At 36.4% G+C, this 22574-nt stretch overlaps 1 protein-coding gene across 2 annotated transcripts; it reads left to right on the top strand.

Annotated features, from left to right (window-relative positions):
- The first annotated feature begins 400 nt into the window (after positions 1–400).
- Positions 401–19574, top strand: LOC121634793 (chloride anion exchanger-like). Of its 2 annotated transcripts, XM_041977714.1 has the most exons (21): positions 401–588; positions 4427–4603; positions 6128–6267; positions 6705–6815; positions 6901–7061; positions 11208–11372; positions 11476–11628; positions 11910–11992; positions 12102–12249; positions 12345–12458; positions 14169–14246; positions 14344–14439; positions 14544–14650; positions 15162–15231; positions 16105–16197; positions 16377–16472; positions 18103–18330; positions 18412–18466; positions 19005–19150; positions 19248–19307; positions 19490–19574. In XM_041977714.1, exons 2-21 carry the CDS (start codon positions 4473–4475, stop codon positions 19514–19516), a joined length of 2262 nt encoding a protein of 753 aa, XP_041833648.1. In that variant the 5' UTR covers positions 401–588; positions 4427–4472; the 3' UTR covers positions 19517–19574. The 2 variants fall into 2 exon arrangements, with proteins under 2 accessions (XP_041833648.1, XP_041833649.1); XM_041977715.1 differs by lacking the exon at positions 401–588 and having other exon boundaries at positions 3362–4603.
- Positions 19575–22574: the final 3000 nt, after the last annotated feature.

Genomic DNA, 22574 nt, shown 5'->3' with positions numbered 1-22574 from the left:
CAATTGTTGATGTTGTTAAAGTTATCCAGCAAATACTGAAAATTGTTTCTTTTTTATATATTTTCTGTTAAATACAATTAGTATTTTTAGTTTGAGAAAACATTCCAACTTTTTAGCAAATGGAGATGTATCAACTTTGTTTTAATTTTCCTTTTTACACTTATATGTTACTATTTATTTTTTTTAAAACAATGTTCCCTGTTAACTTTGTACCACTGGATAGCTGTCACTCTAGTGTGGAAAACTGTGTAGGTCCAAACCTCAACATTTTCCCACTAATGGTAGAATAATGTTCATTCTGACTGTGAAATGGGATTGCTACATCCACTGAGCGGAAATACTGCATGGTTGGTACCATCAGTCACAGAAGCAAACCTGCTCTCAACAGTCACTCCTACACACATCAAACCCAGGAAACACACTTGAAATGTTCACCACAGCTGTCTGTTAATTTGGTAAAGACTCCTCATGCTGTGATAGAGTTAAACTATTTCTAGTAAGCGGGCATTGGTATAAAAAGAAAACAAGATTTAGAGGGACAACATATACTTGGTGGACTTGGAAAGGCTGCGTGACCTGTCTGCATCAGTAAGTGACATTTTAATTACTTAAAATAAACACTTTTACATTCTTAAGCTAAATAATAAGGCTTTTTATTCATTTTTGTTCCTGTAGAACATTATGAACCCTCAACTTTATAATGATTTTATTTTCTTCTGGAACCTTTGCCTATGTGTGATCTGTTATCTCTATCAGTAAAATCAACCTTTTCACAAGGTCAAATAGTTGTGCTGTCATTAGCACCTGTGTTGGCTGCTGCTATATTGCACATAACTAATTTAAAGTGAGTCATAAAACACCTTTCATGTTGTTGACAGCTGATTTAGTGTACATGAAGTCTTTGCCTGGAAAATACTGATTTCCTGATTGTGTTTATGGGTCAATAGATTTTTTATTGCAACTATTTTTAGCATGTTAGCATGCATATTGTATCTTAAATTAAGCTGCTAATAGATTACATATGCTTAAGTTAGTGTGTTTAACAGTTTTGTTCACCAGGAGGTGATAGAGAATGCAATGATGCTCTCTATGAACAAAATAATAAATAAATGTTAGCAGAAGTCAGTAAATGGTCAAAGATGATGCAAACATATTTGAACGCTGTCAACTAGCTCACCAGCTTCTCATGGAAGTAGCCAGATCCCCCTGCTTGTGGGAGAAGATCACCAACATGTCCTTGGTTTTGCTAACATTCAGTTACAGACATGAGCTGTCACAACAGTCCTCCTCCTGCAGGACCTGTCCATGTGGGGCGCCAGACAGCAGAGACGAGATAACTGTGTCGTCAGCGTACTTCGCCAGAAGACAGTTGGGCTGTGTGGATCTGCAGTTCTCTGTGTATAGGATGATAGCACACAGCCTGGTGGGAGCCAGTTGAGGTGCAATGCTGCCATGATGTAGGGCTGCAGAGTGTTAAATGCTGAGGAGAAATCGGCAAACAGGAGTCTGGCTGAAGAGTTTGCCTGCTCCAGATGATCCTTTCCTTCTTGTTGAGGATTTCTTTGAGCTCGTTGGTGATCCAGGGATTGTTATTTGGGAAGATGGTGAAGAAGTTTGGATGGGATGATGTTGTCAACACAGGAGGTTTATGATGAAACTGTGTCTACCAGCTCATTGATGCTGTTGGATGGGGAAAGTTTCAAGTCCACCAATATCCATACTTATATTCCATACGAGGGGTAAAATAGCAGGTTGTCCTGAGTAGTGGTGTTGCAGTGGATGTAAACAAGGAAATGGGCAAAGCTGCATCGAAGTTGCGCAACTGGGAAAAGTAGCACTTAAAAGTGTAGTTAAAATTTAAAAAAAGAAAAGAACACGTACGTATAAAGTCCAACACAGAATTAGATAAAAAAAAAGAATAAGGAATGACAATGAAAAAAAAGAAAGAAAAAAACAGTTAAAAACAAAAAACCTCTTCCACCTGTCCAGCAGTCACCAACACGAGCAGCGACTGGAAGCACTCGGCCATGTAAGCATGTAAATAAGCATCATTAGATGCAAAAGCAACTCTCCATTTACTATAGAAATTATAAGATTAAATTTTAACTATAAGAAAATAAAGATTGATTTTAGGTTTCAGGTATTTAAAAGGGACAGTGCTTATTGATGTACTTGCGCAACATTTCAGCCTTTGTTTATTTCCATCTTTATTTCCTTGGCCGGCCAATGCCTGCCACATAAAAACAAAAGCTGTAAAGCTAAAACAATGTTTGTTTTAGCTTTACAACTTTTACCTCGCTTATATTGGTAATAAAGTTCTAAGTCCACTTAGTATCTTGGTTAAAATCTATCAAAGTTTTATTACATGGTCTTGAGGTGATTTGGTGAAAGGTTTTGCCCTTTTAAAAGGTTTAGAGCACTGGGTTCTTACATTTCCATGATACAGTTCACAAAGATATTACATATGTTTAATGTTCACTATTAAATTTAAAATAAAAACTTCACCTTTAGTATAGAAAACAACTGCTATTTCAACAATTTGTCCAACTTAGAAGAGAAAAAAAGTTTGGAGTTTGTTATTTACATCAGCATTTCTTCCAAAGCAATGGCTTCTCCAGCTTCATGCATATCTAAAGCTTGACAGGCCTGCATGTTTATGTCCAATGTAAGACAAAAGTAGATCCTTCCTGCATTATCCTGTATGTAAAAATGTATTATTATTTTTTTTAAACTTTGCAAATTCCCTTTAGAATTTATAAATTATTTTTCATTTAATTTAATTTGATTTTAATTTGATTCCATGTTTTACTGCAGTTGCTTAGCTACGATAAGATGATGCTCTTTACAGAGGATTTAATTGCAACTAAAGAATATTTGCTTAAGACTTACAGTATTTTAGAAGAGGTGTGTTCACAGCTAGCACATTACCTAATTTATGTTTTGAAAAATTGACAGTACAATTGTATGTTCGGTGCTTTCACAACTCTTTCTTTACAGTGTGTGAGTATAAACCACACATACCATGAACACATTCTTCTTTTCTATGGAAATAAACACCTGCTGTGCCAAGTGGAAAGCGGTTGACCTTGGTGTAACTGACGCAAGCTAATACCAGCATTTATCAACTATAAATCATTTTGCAATCATGTATAAATTAGCATGTTGTAACAGAACAAAAGCAGACCGAAAATGCCACCACACAGACTACACCTGTTTATTATGGTTGTTACCATGACTCATGACATTTTCCCTGTATTACACTTTGTATTGGAAATTAATCACCGTCATTGTTGAGTGCATTTTTTTCTTTAAAACTCAAGATTACGTGATTACAAAGGGGTGTATTCATAAAAGAAAAGCACACGTTTCCCATGAACCTGGCCTGACATGTTCTTACTCTTCAACAAACAGCAAAATCAGGCATCACCGGCACTTAATTCTGCACAGACACTTTGATAAGGTCATTCACACACATCCATCACACACTCACAAATGTTTGCATTCCTGTTGAATGGAGTAAAACCATCTAACATCACACACTAGCACACATCTCTCATTCATACAAGTTTTCCTCTTTCTTTCCTGGTTTTACTGTAAATTTATAAGAACTTCTTCCTTTTATACCCCTCTTCTGTCCAAAGATATTAAGGTGATTCATGGGTTTTGACTAATAGATAAAGACATTTTAAAAACACAACTCATGCATTCAGCTGGTTTTCTTTAAAGGCTTTTCTTGGTAACTGAATAACACAACAGGGCTGTTTCCTTCTGAACTGCAACTTGATTTCCACTTCACAACAAAGATCTGTAATGTCCTGTCCTGTCTGCACTGACCACATCCTCCCTCCACTGAAAGTTGGGCTTTACGGATATCAGTCAGAACAATGGTCAAGGATAAGGCAGAGATCCAGCAGTTGTGCGAAACGTAGAGTTAATCATAAAAATTGCTTAGTTATTACAAAGGTGATAAGCTGAAGAGAAGGCATTTATTGATGCCAAAACAGTCTCAGGTTCCAGTTTATCTCCAGGTGCTGGAGCAGGAAGAAGACCACGGTGAAACTTTGAGACACTATCAGGTAGGTGTGATAAGCAGCTCTATATTAAACGAAGTGTTTTTAAAGTGTTTCCAGTTTTAGGATTTTATATTTCCAGAAGGGAATTCCATCTTGAAAAGAAAAGGTGATCTTGTGAAGACCTGGCTGGGACATTTCAGTGTTACAATTCAAAATCAACCTCCCTGCCACTGTTTCTGCATTTAAAACAGAGTCCTTTTTTTAGAGCAGTCCAGGTCTTAACCTGGCTTGCGTGTTACGTCTCTATTCAGGGGTCTGGACTTCTGTTGTTTGCTGTTAATTATATTTGATAAGTCACTTTCAAAGGCAAGGCAGGATCCTCTTCCTCAATTAATGTGGTTAATGGATCTCAGAGCCACATAGAGAGGGAGCAGCGGTCCTCCAGGCAGCAGAGGCGAGATGATGCGACCAGCAGCTAAGCAGTATGTGGTGACCAGGCCACTGTACTCAGAAAACTCCTTTGCTGAGGAGCATGAGAGAGTCTACAGGCACCGCAAAACTATCCTGGATCACATCAGCCAGTACTTCACGTAAGGAACATAAAAATCTTTGGTTTATATTTAGCTGTTTTGAAGTTTTTGAAAAATTTAACCTGCTCGTATGAGTCCAGAGGAACAAAAGACGTCTGGTCAAATGATGTGAACTGACTGCAGGAAAAGCTTTTTAACATAAAATACAAAGTCATCCCTATCGGGATAAGTGAGTATACTAGCAAACAACAGTCTAATACTGTGACCTGCATTTTATTTAACTTTTAACACCAGTATTATTAGTTTAAACGGACATTGGTTGGATTAAGTTTTGATATTTTGGTCCTCACGCTTACTTCAGACTACGTTCAGTATGATTTCTAAGGAAGCCTGCAGGGGTAAAAGTAAACTGAGAAATCAACAGCATTGTTTGGGAAGTATTTGAATCTATAAGGAAATCATTAGTAAGAGTTTATGGCTTAAAAAAACAAACAAAAAACTTTTTGTTTTGTTTTGTTTTTAGCATTTTTTATGAATAAAGTTGACTTGACATGAGCTGTACAGCCAATGATTGACCAATGAGATTTGTTCCAAAGGTTTAAACCCTTTTTTTAAACCCTAAAAAGACAAACAGAAAAGATAGGTCATATTCTAAGAGCTGAAAGGTGATGTAGCCCAACTATTTTGGTTTTCTTTCTCCATACACTGTTACTGAGCATGTAATTCTTTTAACCCTATGGAAATTTTAGTGCATTTTTATTGTCAAATGACTACTTATTCATGCTGCATCCTTTAGTGTGTTCATCATTCTGTTATACAAATAGCTCATTGGGTTATTTTATCCTTCCAAAAGACAACATTCAGTCATTAATAGCATCATAATTGCTGAATTACATTCAAAATATCAGAGTCTAAAGCTTCAGCATTTTCATTTTGCTGTTCAGTCAAAGCTAAATTCAGCTAAAATTTCTCTTTGTTGATTTTTCTTGTTAATAATTTCTCTCAGAGGATTTATTTGGCCGTGGGTTGGTTTTATTCTAATTTCTAATAGAAAAACCTGTAAGCAAAACGGGAGTAATTGTTGCAATACATAAATTAATATGTAATTAAAATTTTATTACATGAAAAAAGAAAGCCTTTTAGTTAAATTTTAAGTACAACAATATAAAAAAAACTCCATGTCAGACCCTGGGAAATGATAAAAGTAGGTACTCACTTTGCATATGATTACTTGTGTGTAATATTATTATAAGATATAATGATGTTTGTTAGTTTAAGTTAGCTAATTAATCCTCTTAATTTGATTTATTTCCATACGTATTCTTTGAATGTACATTTTGTATTTTCTGTAAAAAACCATTTAAGCCAAAACTCAAGTAATAAATGACAGAAAAATAATACACTTTTATAAGCAAAAGTCATTAAACTTTTATTACTTTTGAGGATCATATTCGAATAGAATTGGTCAAAAATCTGTCAGGATCTTTTTGAAACAGTTTGTCTGTTTCATCTTGGATTTATTGTGAGTGCTTCTTCTGTTTTTCCTATAAACTAAATAAATAAAGAAAAATGGTTTCATTTTAGATGTGATGCCAAAAGAGCCAAGAATGCAGCTCTCTCCCTTTTGCCAGTAATCAGCTGGATGAAAATTTACCGACTCAAAGAATGGCTCCTGTCCGATATCGTGTCTGGTGTCAGCACGGGGCTGGTGGCTGTCCTGCAAGGTAAAGTCAACAGCAGGTTTATGGTGTTTCATTGAGACTGTTTCTGTTTGCACGTTGTTGTGTTGAGCAACTGAATGCCAGACTATAAAATTAAATTGTGTAAATTGATAAGCACGACCTCAGGGGAGGTCATGCTTATCACTGTCACAATGTTATTCCTTCTTTGAAGTTAAGCTGAATTTCCTGGAAGTTCACACTGCCACGCCAATACACTGACATCAATCCTAGACAGGTTTTACCCATGTCACACCTTTTATTTACCACTATCTCATCATGTCTCGCCTTCTTTCATTTGTCTTTATCCACAAACTGAAATTAAAAAGTAAAAATTAGCAGCAAATCTTTAAAAATCCACCTGAAAATCCCTAGTTTGTAGCATAAAATCGTTTAATATTATTGTGTTATATACAAGTGTTCTGTGTGTTTTTGTTTTGCAGGTCTGGCCTACTGTTTGCTGGCCTCTCTGCCACCCTGGTATGGACTCTTCACTGCCTTCTTCCCTGTTGTCATCTACTTTTTCCTCGGTACCTCCAGACACATCTCAGTGGGTAAGCATGCAGCATATTTCTCTTTACCTTCTCTTGAAAGACTTGCATTTAAATGATCTGCTATCTTCCCTCTCTGTCTGTGCAGGGCCATTCCCAGTCTTGTGTCTGATGCTTGGTTCGGTGGTCACCAGGCTGGTCCCAGACGACAGACCACCCGCCAACATCACAGGGTTTGAGGGCTTGACAAGCGACGAGCAGAGAGTGTTAGTGGCCTACTCTGTGTCCTTCCTTATTGGCATCATGCAGGTTAGAAACCTAACCATCATCACTGAGCTTGCCTTCTTAAGAACTAAACTGGCTCCTATCGGGATCTTTTTTTTTAATACCATCCATAACCAAGCATTCTGGTTTAAAACAAGAAAAATAATACACTAAAACGCTCGATTACAAATCATCTTGACTATGACTTGGCATTACAGCCGTGACAGGAAGTGTAAAGAAAAAAGAATTACACAAAGAAAAACCTCAATTTTAATCATTTTAGTCATTAGTAAGTTGTTTTAAAGGCAAATCCCCATTAATTTAGAGAGACTTGGCAGTTAAATTGCTTTTGAGCTACCCCTCTAACTTCTAAGACCATCAAATATCCAGAAAAAAAAATTTGAAAAAAGAGATTAAATAAAACTTTAAAAACCCAGATTAAGAACTCTACTGACAATGTACTTCTGTAAAAATAATTCATTTATTGAATAGTTTGGACAAAGATATAAAAGAGGCTAAATCAACTATGAGGTTACATTGTCCTAATTTTATTTTGCATTTGTTTGTATCTGTTTTTGTATATCGTTTGCCTCATAGTATAATTGTCTAAGTCATATTTTAAGGTTTTATAGGAAATTGTGCAGTCAATCTGCAAAAGGAGAGTATAGTTAGATATCAAAATTTTGCCAAAATATGGCCACAGGAAATTACGCTATGAGGCTAATATGTGTTTTTTAATAAATTATGTTAAAATAAAAAGTTAAATAAAATTTTTATAATAGCTTATAGAAGTTTATATATATATATATATATATATATATATATATATATATATATATATATATATATATATAGATAGATATCTTTCTGCTCCTTTTCATTTTGGTATTTGTATAATCTTTTATTTCTTTTTGTTGATTTGTTTCAAGAATTTATTTGATAAATTAAACTAAACAACAACCCAGACATTGGATTTTAGTGTCCTTACATCCAGCCGTATCTTTTGTCTATGCTCTGTGTAAATCCTTAATCTTTATAGACAGTCATAAAATCTAAACACACCCATACAATCTCCTCAATGCACACTTAGCATTTCTTAAAGGTCCCATATTATACACTTTATTCCCAATCTGAGACCATTCATTAATATCTAAATGAAATATTTCCGCCATGGTATGGACAAATCGACCCTCAGTTTGAGTGCAGCGGCTTCTCTTCACCTCCCTCTTTTTAGCAGCTTCAGAAATGTGCCGTTTATGGTGGGCGGAACCCTGGTGGAGCAGCTCAGCTGTTGGCTCCGCCCATCGCATCGCCCGTCATGAGGTGATTGACAGGTTAGGCCTTAGCGGTTACTAGACGCTGATTACAGCGTAGTGAAGGATAAACAAACGCCGGAACACCGGAACCCATTCCTTAAGAAGTTCGAGCAAGAAGACTAACAGTACTGCTCTTACCTCTCCAGCTGTGTCACGGACAGTTGGTATTGAACCTGGCTTCAGCTTCAAACGGTTGGCGAAGCCTGCTTTCCATGCCCCCATGTTGTGGAAACAGTCCTCTTTGAAATGCTGGCCACAGACATGCAAAACCTTTGGAAGTTTTCCGGGTACATTTCCTCCAAAAATAAAATTAATCCACTCAGTCCTCGTGGGTTCAGTGGATGGAAGTAAAAAAAACGTTTTCGTGTTCATTTATGCAGCCACAAACAGAACAGTGCTTCTGTCGCTTAGCCATGTCCGCTAACGAGGGTTGCCGAAGAGGGAAAAACACTGGGCGCTAGGTGATTTTTAGAGGGCGGGCTTTGAGAGCCGGTAAGCGGGTCCATCGCTCTGTGGGGAGTGGTTATTGTCCCTTATGACGTCATAACGTACACGCTTTCAAACAAGCTCATTTCAGCGCTTACTTCCCTAGAGGTGGAGCAGGGGGGAGAGAGAGCGCCTGAAAGAGTTTCACACTTACGGGTCTCCTACACATGCGGGGGGACCAGTATGACTGTTCCAAAACCATTAAAAAGTGAATTTTGCATAATATGGGACCTTTAAACAAACGGCAGCCTGCTTATGCACTTTAACAAGACTTCTAAACTCGAAAATCATCTAATTATATCAGTCCTAACTTCTGTTTGAGGGTCCATTACTGACAAGGCAAGGCAAATTTATTTGTATAGCACATTTAATGTACAAGACAATTCAAAGTGCTTTACATAAAACATTACAGCAGGGTGCAGAAAGCAATACAATCAAATTATTGATTATTATTTGTGTTTCTTACACACATACATGTCCCCAAATTTCTCAGATTCTTTTCAGGATATTGTGGACCATAACTTCTGGAATTTAAATTCTTTGCCATTTCATATTGAAATTCTGAGGCTGCTCCACAATTTGTAAAAGCAATTCTTTGCAGATTGCCACATCTTTACTTCTGAGAGACTCTGCCTCTCTATGGTGCTCTTGTTTTATCCAGTCATGTTACTGACCTGTTTTAAATCTACTTATTTAGATGTGAAATGCTCTTCCAGTTTTTTGTTTTTCTTTGATTGTTACCAATTACTTTTCCAGCCTCTTGTTGTCCCTATCCCAATTTTTCTGAGATGTATTCCTTCCATCAAATTCAAGATGAGCTAATTTTATCTCTTTCTCTCATCTGAGAGAGGACTTAGCCCAAAAATTCTAGTTTTATTGTTTTCCCATTCACTGTTACTAAATGATTAATATTTTACATTCTTAAGGAAATTTTAGTTATATTCTCTTTGTGAAATGATTACTTATTCATGCTGCATCATTTAGCTAGTTTATAACTTAGCAGATAGGTCATTGGGTTTTTGTCCTTCCAAAAGACAGCTTTCAGTCATTAATAGCTTCATAGCTGCTGAATTACACTTCAAATATCAAAGCGTAAAGCTTCACCATTTCCATTTTGTTATTCAGAGTCAAAGCCAAATTCAGCAATAAATTCCTCTCTGCTGATTTTCCTGGATAACAATTTCTCAGCAGATCTAAATGGGCTGTACTTATAAAGCACTTTTCTAGTTATGTTGACCACTCAAAGTGCTCACACTACGCTGCACTTTTATTATTGTCAAATACTAAGTGCCCCGATATGAGGCAATGTGGGGTTCAGAGTCTTGCCCAAGGACATTTCAGCATGTGATCAGGGGAAGCCTGGAATCAATCCATCAACGTTCAGGCAGATGATTGCGCTTCCTCCCTAGCTACAGCCGCCCACAGATGTGGCAAAAGGTTTATTTGGCCATTGGTTGATTTGTCTCAAGAATGATTTAAAAAAATAAAACTGAACTACAACCAAGACCTCAGACTTTACTGTCTTTCCAGCCTTATGTTCCGTCTATGCTGTGTAAACCCTAATCTTTACAGACAGTCATAAAATCTCCACACACCCATATCTCCTCAATACACACTTAGCAGATGAGACCCAAAACCTGTTCCCACTAGATAACAGACATGTGGATCTTCAATCCTTACACACTATGCAAAGTTTATGAGGAAAATCAAGTTTTAAAAGACATCCTACTGAGCTGATAAGGATGCTGTCATAGTCAGCGATACAGAGCAGATTACAGTGAAAGCGCTCAACATGTCAAAACATTTTTTCACTAATGGTGAAGACCTTTCTCAGCTATTTGCCAATTCTTGTTTATTATGCAAAACAGATGAGTAAACTCTGGTTCATATTCCACATTTTTGAATTTATAGTATGCTTTTATCTCTAACCATTTCCAGGTTGCAGCCTTTGAAAAACGCCTAAATTGTTCATTTCCTTCATCTAGTTTCCTTTATCTCCTTCATTTACCCTTCATAACATCTATTTTAACTGAGAGACTGAAATCCATTAACTGAACTTAACTTGACCCTCCAAGACTTAAATAAGTCTTGGAACATCTATACTCATCAATACAGTCATTTACCATCAGCAGACATTTGTTCCAACATGAGCAGATGAATATAAAGGTATTTTCATTCATCAACAAAATCAGTAATTAATGTTTAAATTCTTTGAGAACTTTTTTGCAAGTATAAAAATCAATGAGACAGTAAATTTATGGTACATTATCATTTTCTATGTTATTTAATTGAAAATGTTATGTTAGGATGACGTGGACAGTTTCTTTACTTACATTTCCTCAATTTTGATCATAAGCTACGCTTTTGTCTCCTCTCTGATCTCTTCCAGCTGGGGATGGGAATACTACAGGTGGGCTTTGTTGTGATGTACCTGTCAGACACTCTGGTCTCTGGCTTCACTACAGCAGCTGCCATTCACATCCTGATTTCTCAGCTTAAGTTTGTGCTGGGGCTGACAGTTCCAGGCATCAGCGGGCCGCTCTCTATCATATATGTAAATACAAAAGACCTTCATTCTCTCAATCTCTCAATCTATCATGAATGGAGATGGTTTATCTGGATGTACTCTTGTTTTGTTTTTATTTGTTTTTTTCCAGACCTTGGAGATAATATTTAACAAGATTAAGTCTACAAATGTGTGTGATGTGGTGATCGCTCTGGTGATCATGGTGGTGGTGTTTATTGTGAAAGAGCTGAATGACAGATTCAAATCCAAACTGCCTGTGCCCATCCCAATAGAGGTCATCATGGTGAGCAACATTATGCAACATGGTCCTTAAAAATGTTTGCACAGCACGAGATGGCAAGCGCTATTTAGTCATATTAACACACAATTTGGCTGCATTTTTTCCATTCATGAGCGCACATATCTTTAAAGTGACAAGATAATTTAGATAGCTTTCATATCAGACAGACATCTGTAAATCAGCTGTTAATGAATGCCTTTCATTTTGAGACAAATGCACAGATTCAGGCAAGAAATAATAACACTTCAAATGTTAACATCTAAAATATGTGATGTCTTCTCCAGACTGTTATTGCATGTGGAGTTTCATATGCATTTGACTTCAAGACGAGGTATGGCATTGAGGTTGTCGGCCAAATTCCACAAGGGTAAGAAATCAACATAAAATTTTAAAGACAAAAACCCACCAGTCAACATTTTTCAGAAATAGACTCTTTGTATTCTACATGTACATCTGAGAGATTTCTACCACTTCAGGTATGAAACTCCAATGGCCCCAAACCTTGACATCTTTCAGGAGACAGCAGTGGAAGCATTTCCGATGGCTATAGTGGGATTTGCTGTTGCTTTCTCTGTAGCAAAAGTTTATGCTGTAAAACATGATTACACGATAGATGGGAATCAGGTATGTCATAACATTCTTACGTTAACAATATTTGGATAAAAGCTTTAAATGTAATAGGAGTGTGTGCTTTATTTTGTTTTCTCTCTGACCTGCAGGAGCTGATAGCCTTTGGAGTCAGCAACATCTTTGGAGCATCCTTCAAGTCTTTTGCAGCGAGTACAGCTCTTTCAAGGAGTGCAGTGCAGGAAAGCACAGGGGGGAAAACTCAGGTAAATAAATATACTGTATCTGATCTTACACTATTCCTTTGGAGCAGTGGTTCTCAAACTGAGGGTCAGGACCCCATGAGGGTCACAAGATACTTTCAGGGGGTCGCCAGATAATTGTAAAAATATATAGCCTACATTTATCAAATAGATTTGGGATTTTTACCAGGACTGTCAAAATTAAACCATTAATGAAAAGATAAATATTTGAATTTAGCATTTTTTTAACATATTAATGCATAAACAGCAAGGTTAGTACATATGCCATTTTTAAATATAATGAATTTGACATTATCTCTGTGAGATAAGCTAATTTTGGGCATGTAGGTGTCTTTTCACAGCAGTGAACAACCAAAAACCAATTTATTCTCCTTACTTATGAAGATTCTGACAGTTTTCAGGCCTTATATTTAGAGGATGCTGCAAGATGACCCATTTGAGACATCACACATTTAAAGTTGTTGCATGTGGTTGGGGGTTGCGAACACCAACATGTGTTATTTTGGGGGTTGTTGCTCAAAAAGTTTGAGAATCACTGCTTTAGAGTGTAATTATTATTAACATGTGTAGAAAGGGAGGAACAGTTACTGGACGACCTTGTAACCAATGAACTAAGGAATTGTTAAAAAGCAGTTTTTGAAAATTTACAGCTCAAAGACTTAAATGTTACATTTCAGCAAATACACTTTGTTGTTATTTAACAAAAACTAAGCCAATGAAAACTAAGCAGTAGTTTTTTACTAAATTTGTGAAAAACTGTTATGCAGCAGTCGGGTGCCATTCATCAAATGTAAGCGAATAATGCCTTAAAATCCTGCAGTTTTAATCTAAAACAGGTTATGGATAAAAGACTTGTTGTGGACCAACTATTGTACTGGACTAATTTTACTGGGTACTTGCTGGTGTAACAGGACTGTTTTTGTTGAAGTATCTGCTGAAGCATAATATGGCTTTAGAGATTAATTGCACTTGCGACTAACTTGATTAAGTGTTTACATAATTCAAATATCAAGAATCCTAGTTATTTAATGGTGTGTAACATGTGTAGGTACTTGGAAGGGAGACTGAGTAAAATACAAATGTATTTGTCATGTGATACCCACAGGATGTCTTGTACCAATGTGAGGTCTGGCAGTTTGCTGGTCTTCAGCTTTCAGATGAGTATCAATGTAATACCAAGGAGGAAAGACATCAGAAATAATCTTATATAATCTTAGAGAAGCAATGTTGCTCCCTATCAGTCTGGGAAGGGTTATAAGCCAATTTCTGAGCAATTTGGTGTCCATTATCCCAAAAAATATTTAAGCAGAAAACATTCAATTCAATTTAAGTTCATTCTTCACAGGAGTGAACATCCCAACAAGTTCACCCAAAGCCAAAACCATGAAACTCTCAGAGAAACTGCTAAAATCCCAAGAACTACGTGTCAGTCTCTACAGGCCTCAATTAGCCTGTTAAATGTCAAAAATCATGTATAATTAGAAAACGACTGCAATGTAATTCAGAGTTACCACTCAATGATATTGGATCTGTGTTCAAGCCATGTTTTACATATACAATTTTTTTTTTTTTTAATTTGTCAATACATGCAACAACTACAGGCTTATTTTCCCTGTACAGGTACAGGTATATTATAAGGAACTGGCATACAATGTTTTTGGTTGTCATATATCTGTAGTTTAGGTAATTTTATACCGTTTCTCCCCTTCTCAGGTGGCTGGCTTACTTTCAGCTATCATAGTGATGGTTGTTACTTTGGCTATCGGTTTCCTTTTAGAGCCACTTCCAAAGGTCAGTAAAAACCATATTTCCCTCAATCTGAACCAAGAATAAGACAATATCTACTATAAAAGAATTTTTATTGACCTTTGGCCATTTGTTTTAACAGTCTGTGCTGGGTGCTGTGGTCATCGTCAATCTAAAGGGCATGTTGATGCAGGTCACAGAAATCCCATACCTCTGGAAGAGGGACAAACCAGACTGTGTAAGACCTCACACTGTGAGATGCGACTGAAATAAAATTAAATAAAATAAAACAAAAGTTGCCTCTTTAAAAAGAAAAAAATATCTTTTCCTTGCTATGTCCAGGTGGTATGGGTTGTTACCTGTATTGCATCCACACTGCTGGGGCTTGATCTTGGATTAGCTGTCGGTCTTGGTGTGGAGTTGATCTGCGTTGTCCTCAGGATTCAGTTGTTAGTATCAGACCACTTATTTAATCCTAATGCTGCATTTTTATCTCAGCGTATCATTTCTTTTGTAAATCTTGATTCTCAAAAGTCAGCCCACAGGTGTTAGCAATATTGGTGTAGCTAATGTGGCTATACTGTAATTCTTCTTGAAGAAATATATTTTCAGATAAACCTTTGTTTTCTTTGTGATATATTGAACTGCTGGGTCAGTTATCATGCAGCAAAAAATGTGTAAGTCATGTCCACTCGCATGACAACTGTAATAAGTCAGATGTTTGTAATTTAATGACACTACCATCAGCCTTAAATGTACTTTGTAACAGTAGTTTACAAATGTTAGCATGCTAACATGCTAAACTGCATCAGTTTCAATTAAAAAGTAGAGTTTACGAGCAGGGAGTAAAAACTGAGTTGTGAGTATATTTGCACAGCGATGTTAGCATTTAGCAGAGATGCTAGCAGCCAGATGTGAAAGCACTGATGTTAAAATCTTTTTGTGTGTTTTTTCTTCCAGCCCTCGCTGCAGCCTACTGGCTAACATTAAGGGAACAGATATCTACAAAGACAGAAAAGACTACGTCAGTGTAAGTAGGCTAGATGTGTATGTGCTGTCAGGTGTCTTTTGTAGCTTGTGCTAAAAAATCTTTTAAACCAAGACAGATGAAAAGACACATAACCTACAATACACAATTATCTGACACTAGTCTTTGAACCAAGTTTAGCTAACCAGCAGCAACATATTCAAAGGACAAATAGGATAGTTGTATCAATAACATTGTATTTCACATTAAAAATCACATTTCTAATGAGTTCAAGTAATATCTTTATTATAAATATAGTTACTTGTAAAACCCACTAAATATGACTATAAAACTATATATTAGTATTCAGGCTGCACAATAACCACTATTACCTGGATAGCACCTTTGCCTCACAGCAAGAAGGACGCATGGGTTCTCAACAGGTACTCTGAAAACATGCATATTAGGTTAATTTGTGTTTCTAAATTCTCCCGTGGAGCGAGTGTTAGCTTGAGGGGATGTTTAATTCTGTGATGGACTGGAAACCTGTCAGGGTAGCACCCTGCCTCTCACCAGATGGGATAGGCTCCCATGACCCTGCACTGGAACAAGTGGGCATAGACAATGGATGATTTGTTTAATAAGCTGGCCGATAAAGGGTATATTGCAGGGAATCAGATTTTCAGAACAACCCTTGCTTCTTAATAAGCAGATTTTACATTAAGGTAGTGTTACTTCCAGAAAGGTACATTTTCTTTTTTCTCTTCGTTCCTCTGTGTCTTCCCTTCTCAATTAAATTTTTATGTTTTTAGCCAAACAAAATTAAAACTAACCAGTCACAGCAGTAAGCAGAAATGAGAAGAGAGATTATAACCTATTTTGATGAGGTACTTCACCTCAATCTCACAATAATTTTGTATTTAATATTTTTTTCAGATATATGAAACAGAGGGAGTGAAGATCTTTAGGATCCCATCACCAATCTTCTTTGCCAACTCAGATTTCTTCAGGAACAAGCTAGTGGAAGCTGTAAGTTTGAAGAGATCATTTACTGAGGTCAGGATGAAATTTTCCATGAAAGATGTAGTTAAATAAAAGAGCTAACAACAATGAAACTGTCTTTAAAATGTCATATTGTAAACTAACAAAAACAATAAATAAATAAAGCTGATTTTTGTACTTTATGCTTGTGATACATGTCCTCTCAGCTTGGGTTTAATCCACTGCGAGTGTTGAGAAAGCGGAATAAAGCACTGAGGACCATCAAGAAACTCCTGAAGAAGGGTGACCTGCAGTGGACTTCTGTGAGTAATCCCTCTAAATCTGTTCATTGACAACAACAGCATTCGCCTTGATCATGGCAAAACTTTCATGGAGCAACAAAAGGCTCAGTTACTCAATTTTCATGAGGCCATCAGTATCTCTTTCTGTTTTGACTAGTCAGCTCTGTTCAAATAGCACTGTAGACATTAAACAATTAAAGAAAATTGATATCAGAAATACACACACTGTAAACAAAGCAATTATTACGTAAAACCCAAATCAGAAAGAAATTACTTTTTTTTTCACAGTACAGTATGAAAGAAATTTCATGTTTCATAAACTTCAATTCATTACGTAATGTGCATCAGTTTTTGCATGTCAGTCCTATAAAAATCCAAAACAAGTTGGAACAGTGATGCTATTAACACGATAATGGTGAAATGTCTTGTCATGACACTTAAATGATGTTCTGTCTCTGAGGATAAGAAGCGATGAAGTGTTTCTTGTCTCGTTTAAATATTTTAAAGTATGGGGTCATCGTTGCTGGTCTTTCTGTTTCAACATTCGCCTACATTCTCTATAGGTGATATGTCCAGTATACCTTCTTCTTTACTCAGGGCCATAGTAACTGTCTGACAAAGGTATTGTTATAACGTGAGGTTCCCAGTTAGGGTGGTGGAGACCTCGTCTTAACTGTCTGTTTTAAAACAACTCAGTAAGTATTCTCACTATCATTACTATGGTCAGTTAGCACTTCATCAGAATTGGCCTTTGCAGAGATAATATTTAAATATTGTGCTTTGACTTCCTAGAGGTGTAAATGAACTTTGACAGGAGCAATGATACAACCCCATATTATCAAAAAAATCTGGCTTTTGGACTTCTTTCTGATAACAGTCTGGAAGATCATATATCAGGATTCATCTCTTGCACAGAGCACATGGTGTCCAAAACAAAAGATTTTGATTACTCATTTGTTTGACCACAATAAACATTCCAACGCAAATAATTTCAAACTGTCTCAGGCTTTTAAAGGGTTTAAAAGAAACAGAAAGAAACTCCTCTCCTCTGCCCAATTTTGCTCCTTAAAGATTCTACTTTTCATTAAAATCATCACCGGCCCTAAATAGCCAAACTTTATTCGTCATGGTTTGCACACTTGCAAAGATGTAAAAAACCAGTCAGATCGTGATGCGGTGTCATTTCCTAGATGGGATAAGGTTCCTTTCATCTTATCTCAGAGTCAACTAACTTTTTGATGCAACAAAGCCAGTAATCTGTGGAGCAGCTGGAAGTTTGTGTGGTTTACAACATGTGCACAAGTTAGCCTTCAGCATTTACAATGATCACATACAATGAGCGTAATTGTATCCTCTGGTGTATAAAAGCGTTGCCAGAATGCTATTAAAGTACAGTATGAAAAACAAGCTAGTTGTGGATAAATTATCTTACTATTTCAAAGTTTTAAAAAAAAATCTAGTTTTTTTTTCCATCCCTTTGTTGACATTTGTCTGCCATTATCTTAATATCTCTCTCACATAATTAAACTTATTTCCTATGCGTCATTAATTTAATAACTTTTTCTCTGACTTCACCATTTTCCATTGTACATTTTATATTTTGTTTTTGATGCATTGGCTGAAAGAGAGAAAACATCTTTTACCCTTACAGAAGGGTTTCCTGAATGCCTCATGTGGGCCCATCGATGAATCAGAAGATGAGAGCAACATGGAGGGGCTGGACCAGCCAACTGACTTCAATGACCTACCTGTACGGATCAACTGGAATGCCGAACTTCCCGCCAACATCAGCGTTCCTAGAGTGGACAACCATAGCCTGGTTCTGGATTTTGCTGCAGTCTCTTTCTTGGATATATCTGCCCTGAAAGGACTCAAAACAGTGTGTGATTCTTCAAAGTGTCATTAGAAGCATCTGTTTTCTTTAATGCTTCTTTAACGAAGGATCACTGATTCCTTGCAGTTGCTGAAAGAGCTGATCCGTGTTGAGGTGGAGGTGTACATTGTGGCTTGTGATCGTAAGTATGAAACTACAGGATTTAAGTTGCAATTTGATTATTACAAATGCAGATTTTACCATTATGTATTATTTAGAATTTGTTGCAGGTCAAATTTAAATCTTGACATCAACAGGTTTAAAATTTTTACCTTCTTTTTTACAACAGTAGTTGCTTTTAGAACAAAACTGCCAGGACCATGAGCTCCGTGCACTTCAGATGTTTATTTTGCTTGTAACATTATATATACATATATATATATATGCATACAAATGCTTAAACTGTATTATTCACAACTCGTCATTACTGTCTTAATCATTGTAATTTCTTTGTAAATGCAGTCTGACTTTCACGTGTTTCCTTATTTCAGTGTTTTGGTAAATTTGCTCATTTTATTTTTTTTATATATTGAACCAAGACCAAAATGTTTTTAATTACTTAAAAAAAGGCATCCGATTTGTTACAGTTACAAAGAAACAACCATCCAGTGCTGGATTTTTTTTCCTTTTGCTAGAAAAATGAAAAGAAAATTAGCTTAAACCTTTCTTTTTACCTGCAGCTTACATCCTGGAGAAACTCCATAAGTGCTGCTTCTTCGATGACGAGGTCGAAGCATCCATGTTCTACCTAACGCTGCATGACGCCATGCTGCACATTCTAGAGAAACATCCAGAGTTTGCAGAAAATAAACCAGACTGTGAAAAGGTAATGAGAGACAACTTTTTTTTTGCCCCGACATGCCATAAAAATATTTGTGCAGTAAATATGCATGTAACATTAATCTCTTGATATTTTTCTGCAGATAATCACAACAGTCACAGTTCACCACCCTGGAAGCAGTTTGAGGATCAGAGATAGAAATGTAGGCATCCATTCTGTACATTTATTTGTTTTGGGGGGAAAAATCATTGCTGTAATCCTCTATATTTTATAGTTCTGCCTTTTGCTATACTTCTAATGCTACTGTAGCATATATAATTGCTTAATATAATTCATTGATTTGGAAAGTTGAAATATCTACTTGAACTCCTTCTTCTTCCACAGGCTCCAGATCCAGAAACTAGATTATAGTCCAAATAAAACCCTGATGTCCCCTGGGAAAGAACAACTCGTATTTTCATGACAATTCCAATAAATTAAGTCTTTTTGTTAAGAGTGAATGTGTCCTTCTCCTTCAATGCTTCAGTGCATTTATACATTCCTTGAATCTATAACAGTCTATAGGCTTGCTCTGTCTTGCAGGTTTGACTATCTGCCTCTGGCCCGGTGTCTTAAACGTGGACTTTCTAATCTTTTTAGTCTCACTAGCCCTTTTCAGTTCAGTGTTATCATCATGTGTCATATTTGTTTATGTCTGATGATCAAAAGACTTTAAAAGTCTGTTTCTGGACTTTCCCACTCTCTACAGTGTGGAAGCTAAACTTTATTTTACATACCAAACAAAAAATGCTTCCTTACATGAGTTCAGGTTTGCTTTTTCTTGTTTATAAGTATAACATAATGACCCAAATTTTTGCATCCTTGAGAGATCAAGCCCTGTCAACATCAGAAAAGGGGTCTGTTCTGTTTCTCACTACAGCTGCTGCCTGCACTGCACAGGGCCATAAGGTTTTTTGCAAACTGCTCTATGTTAGCATGATTCTGGCTATGTCAAAAAGGGTTTGGCAATTTCTCTTAGTATTGTTTTGGCGTGGCAAATATGGAGCGGAAGTTTCATGTCAGTGGCCTTTTTTGCTAAAAAAGAAAAAAAAAATGCCTGATAATGTTTTTCATGTGAATTCAGTACCACTGTCAGCATTTAAAAAGTATATACAAACAGCACTGGTATAATTATCTATGAATGAAAGTGTGTACACCTGTACACTAAAGTATTTTGGTCCTTCTCTGATGCTGTTGTTTCATAAAACTATCCCTGAGTACATAGGCCTAATAACTGAGTATACAGAATACAGAAACACAGTTTTTAATATGAGAGAAGTCATGTGACCTAAAAGTTATCTCCTCTGTGTAGAACTCACATGATCATTATGATAACAAAAAATCCATACAAAATGCAGTGATTTCTCACTTAACTTTGGATGTGTTTGCATGTGAATTTGTTTCCACCTGTATATCTGTATATCTCAAGCAAGGTCGACTAACAGTTTACTCCATCTGTGGGTGCTCACTGCTCTTTGACATAAGCTGCAGCTCATCACTTGCCCAAAAGGAGGAATGTAAGTGAGATGAGTTTAGCAGGCTGTGAGTTCCAGAGTCCCAAAGTTGGCTGTTTGAATGTGCTAATCACCATGGTAACAGATGCTGGACTCATAGCCTAAAGCAGTTTCTTTTTAGTTTCAGATGAGTTTGATGCTTTTATGCAATTGTGTGACGTTTATAAAGTTAGAATACTGTTTTACCGAGATGGCTGCTGGGTAGATGCGCACGTAAAGTAATGGATGAGAAATTCTCTCGTCTTAATGCAACCCTGGAGAGTATTAACAACGCTGGACACCCAAACAAAGCGCATCACTGAGGCCGAAGAAAGCGTACCCACGGTGGAAGACAATGTGACTACTTTAAGGCAAAAACTCAAAAAATCTCAGACACAATTACAAGTAATAACTGAGCGTGTTGAGGATATAAAACAGGGACAAAATAGACAATATACGCATCAACAAACCTTCAGTGAGGACTAGAAGAAAAACAACCTGTTCAATTTTTGGCTCCTGAGGAGTTCGATCATTCTTAAACTCCACAACACCAGAGATAAACTTAAAATAATGGCTGCAGTCAAAGCTAAACGAAGTCTTCAGTACAGACTGTCTAACTGTGAAGAAGAAACGCAGTGAATTTACCAAAGTGTGTCAGCAACACATCAGCAAGGACGCCCGATTCCAGACGAGGTGTCCGGGTTCTTTATCGGTGTTTTACCGCTGGCCAGACGGGGCTGATGCGGAGCGCAGATTTAAAATTTTAACTATTATGTAACTCCATGTATTGATTATATACCACGTGATATTATTACAATTTCACTTATTTCATGGCACATGTGATGGTTTGGCCACCATTTATTTATATTCATATTTCGGGGTTGCCTCCAGAGGCGAAGTCACGAAATTGTTTGGCTGTAAATTCTTTGAAGAAGACCTTATTTATCTAAAAAACTAAATAAATTCATAAATTAAAAAGGGGAAAAAGGGAGGAAAAGAATAAATTGACGAAGATATGACAGACTGAAGGATATATTAGGCCTAGTGATCTTTTTTGTGTTAAATTAAAGTTACGTTGATTTATAATGACTTTTTTTCTCTTTTTTTATCACTTGGAGTTTCTCGCTCTCTCTCTTTTTTTTAACTTAGGGTGGCATAGGCTTTTGGTAGTAGGCTTTTTGGTTTTAGGTACCAAAACTGGAAGGCAACAGCAGCACATGCTTTATCAAACTGCAATCAGAGTATTTATTTAAAATGCATTTGTCTTTTTTTTTCTTTTTTATAAAAAAAAATGCACTTGTCTGGTATCAAATCTAACACACACTATGATAGCTCACTGTTTGAAAGGTTTTTTTAGATAATTGTTTGAATGTATGTGTTAATATGTCTTTTGTTTGTTTGTTTGTTGTTTTTTTCTGACAGCACCTTTTTCATTCATAAATTTAAAGTTTGTTGTAAACTCAAAGCACAGCCAGATGTATTAATGATTGAATAGAATGAGTACTACTAAACTTATCACACTTAATGTTAAGGGTATTAATAGCGTAGTCAAAAGACACAAAGTTTTATCAGAGCTTTTAAAAAAAAGATAATATTGGAATAACCATGCTACAAGAAACTCATCTCACTGACTGAACATCTAAAACTTAGAAGAGGCTGGGTGGGACAGGTCTTCTATTCTTCCTATAATTCTAGGGGAGTAGCAATATTAATTCATAAAAAACTCAACTTCACCATTGATAAAACTCTTTCGGATAAAAATGGAAGATATATTTTAATAGCAGGCCATCCAAATGTATCTGATAGGACATTTAATCTGGACTTTTGAGAGATGTTTCATATAATCTTGGTAGGTGACTTTAATTGTGGCTTGGACATGGTAATGGATTATAATCCCCCCAAAAAACTGACACTACTGAAGATGTCAAAAGCAACAA

Source organism: Melanotaenia boesemani, chromosome 23 (assembly GCF_017639745.1).
Source record: "Melanotaenia boesemani isolate fMelBoe1 chromosome 23, fMelBoe1.pri, whole genome shotgun sequence".
In the NCBI taxonomy this organism is placed as follows: Eukaryota; Metazoa; Chordata; class Actinopteri; order Atheriniformes; family Melanotaeniidae; genus Melanotaenia; species Melanotaenia boesemani.
Note: the sequence above shows the minus strand (reverse complement) of the source record. Positions and strands in the feature narration are given on the sequence as shown.

Excerpts from the sequence above, each read along its gene's own strand:
- LOC121634793 (XM_041977714.1), top strand. The coding sequence starts at position 4,473 with ATGATGCGACCAGCAGCTAAGCAGTATGTGGTGACCAGGCCACTGTAC. Across the intron at positions 11,993-12,101 it reads GTCGGCCAAATTCCACAAGG|GTATGAAACTCCAATGGCCC; the intron begins GTAAGAAATCAA and ends CTACCACTTCAG. Across the intron at positions 19,151-19,247 it reads ATAAACCAGACTGTGAAAAG|ATAATCACAACAGTCACAGT; the intron begins GTAATGAGAGAC and ends ATTTTTCTGCAG.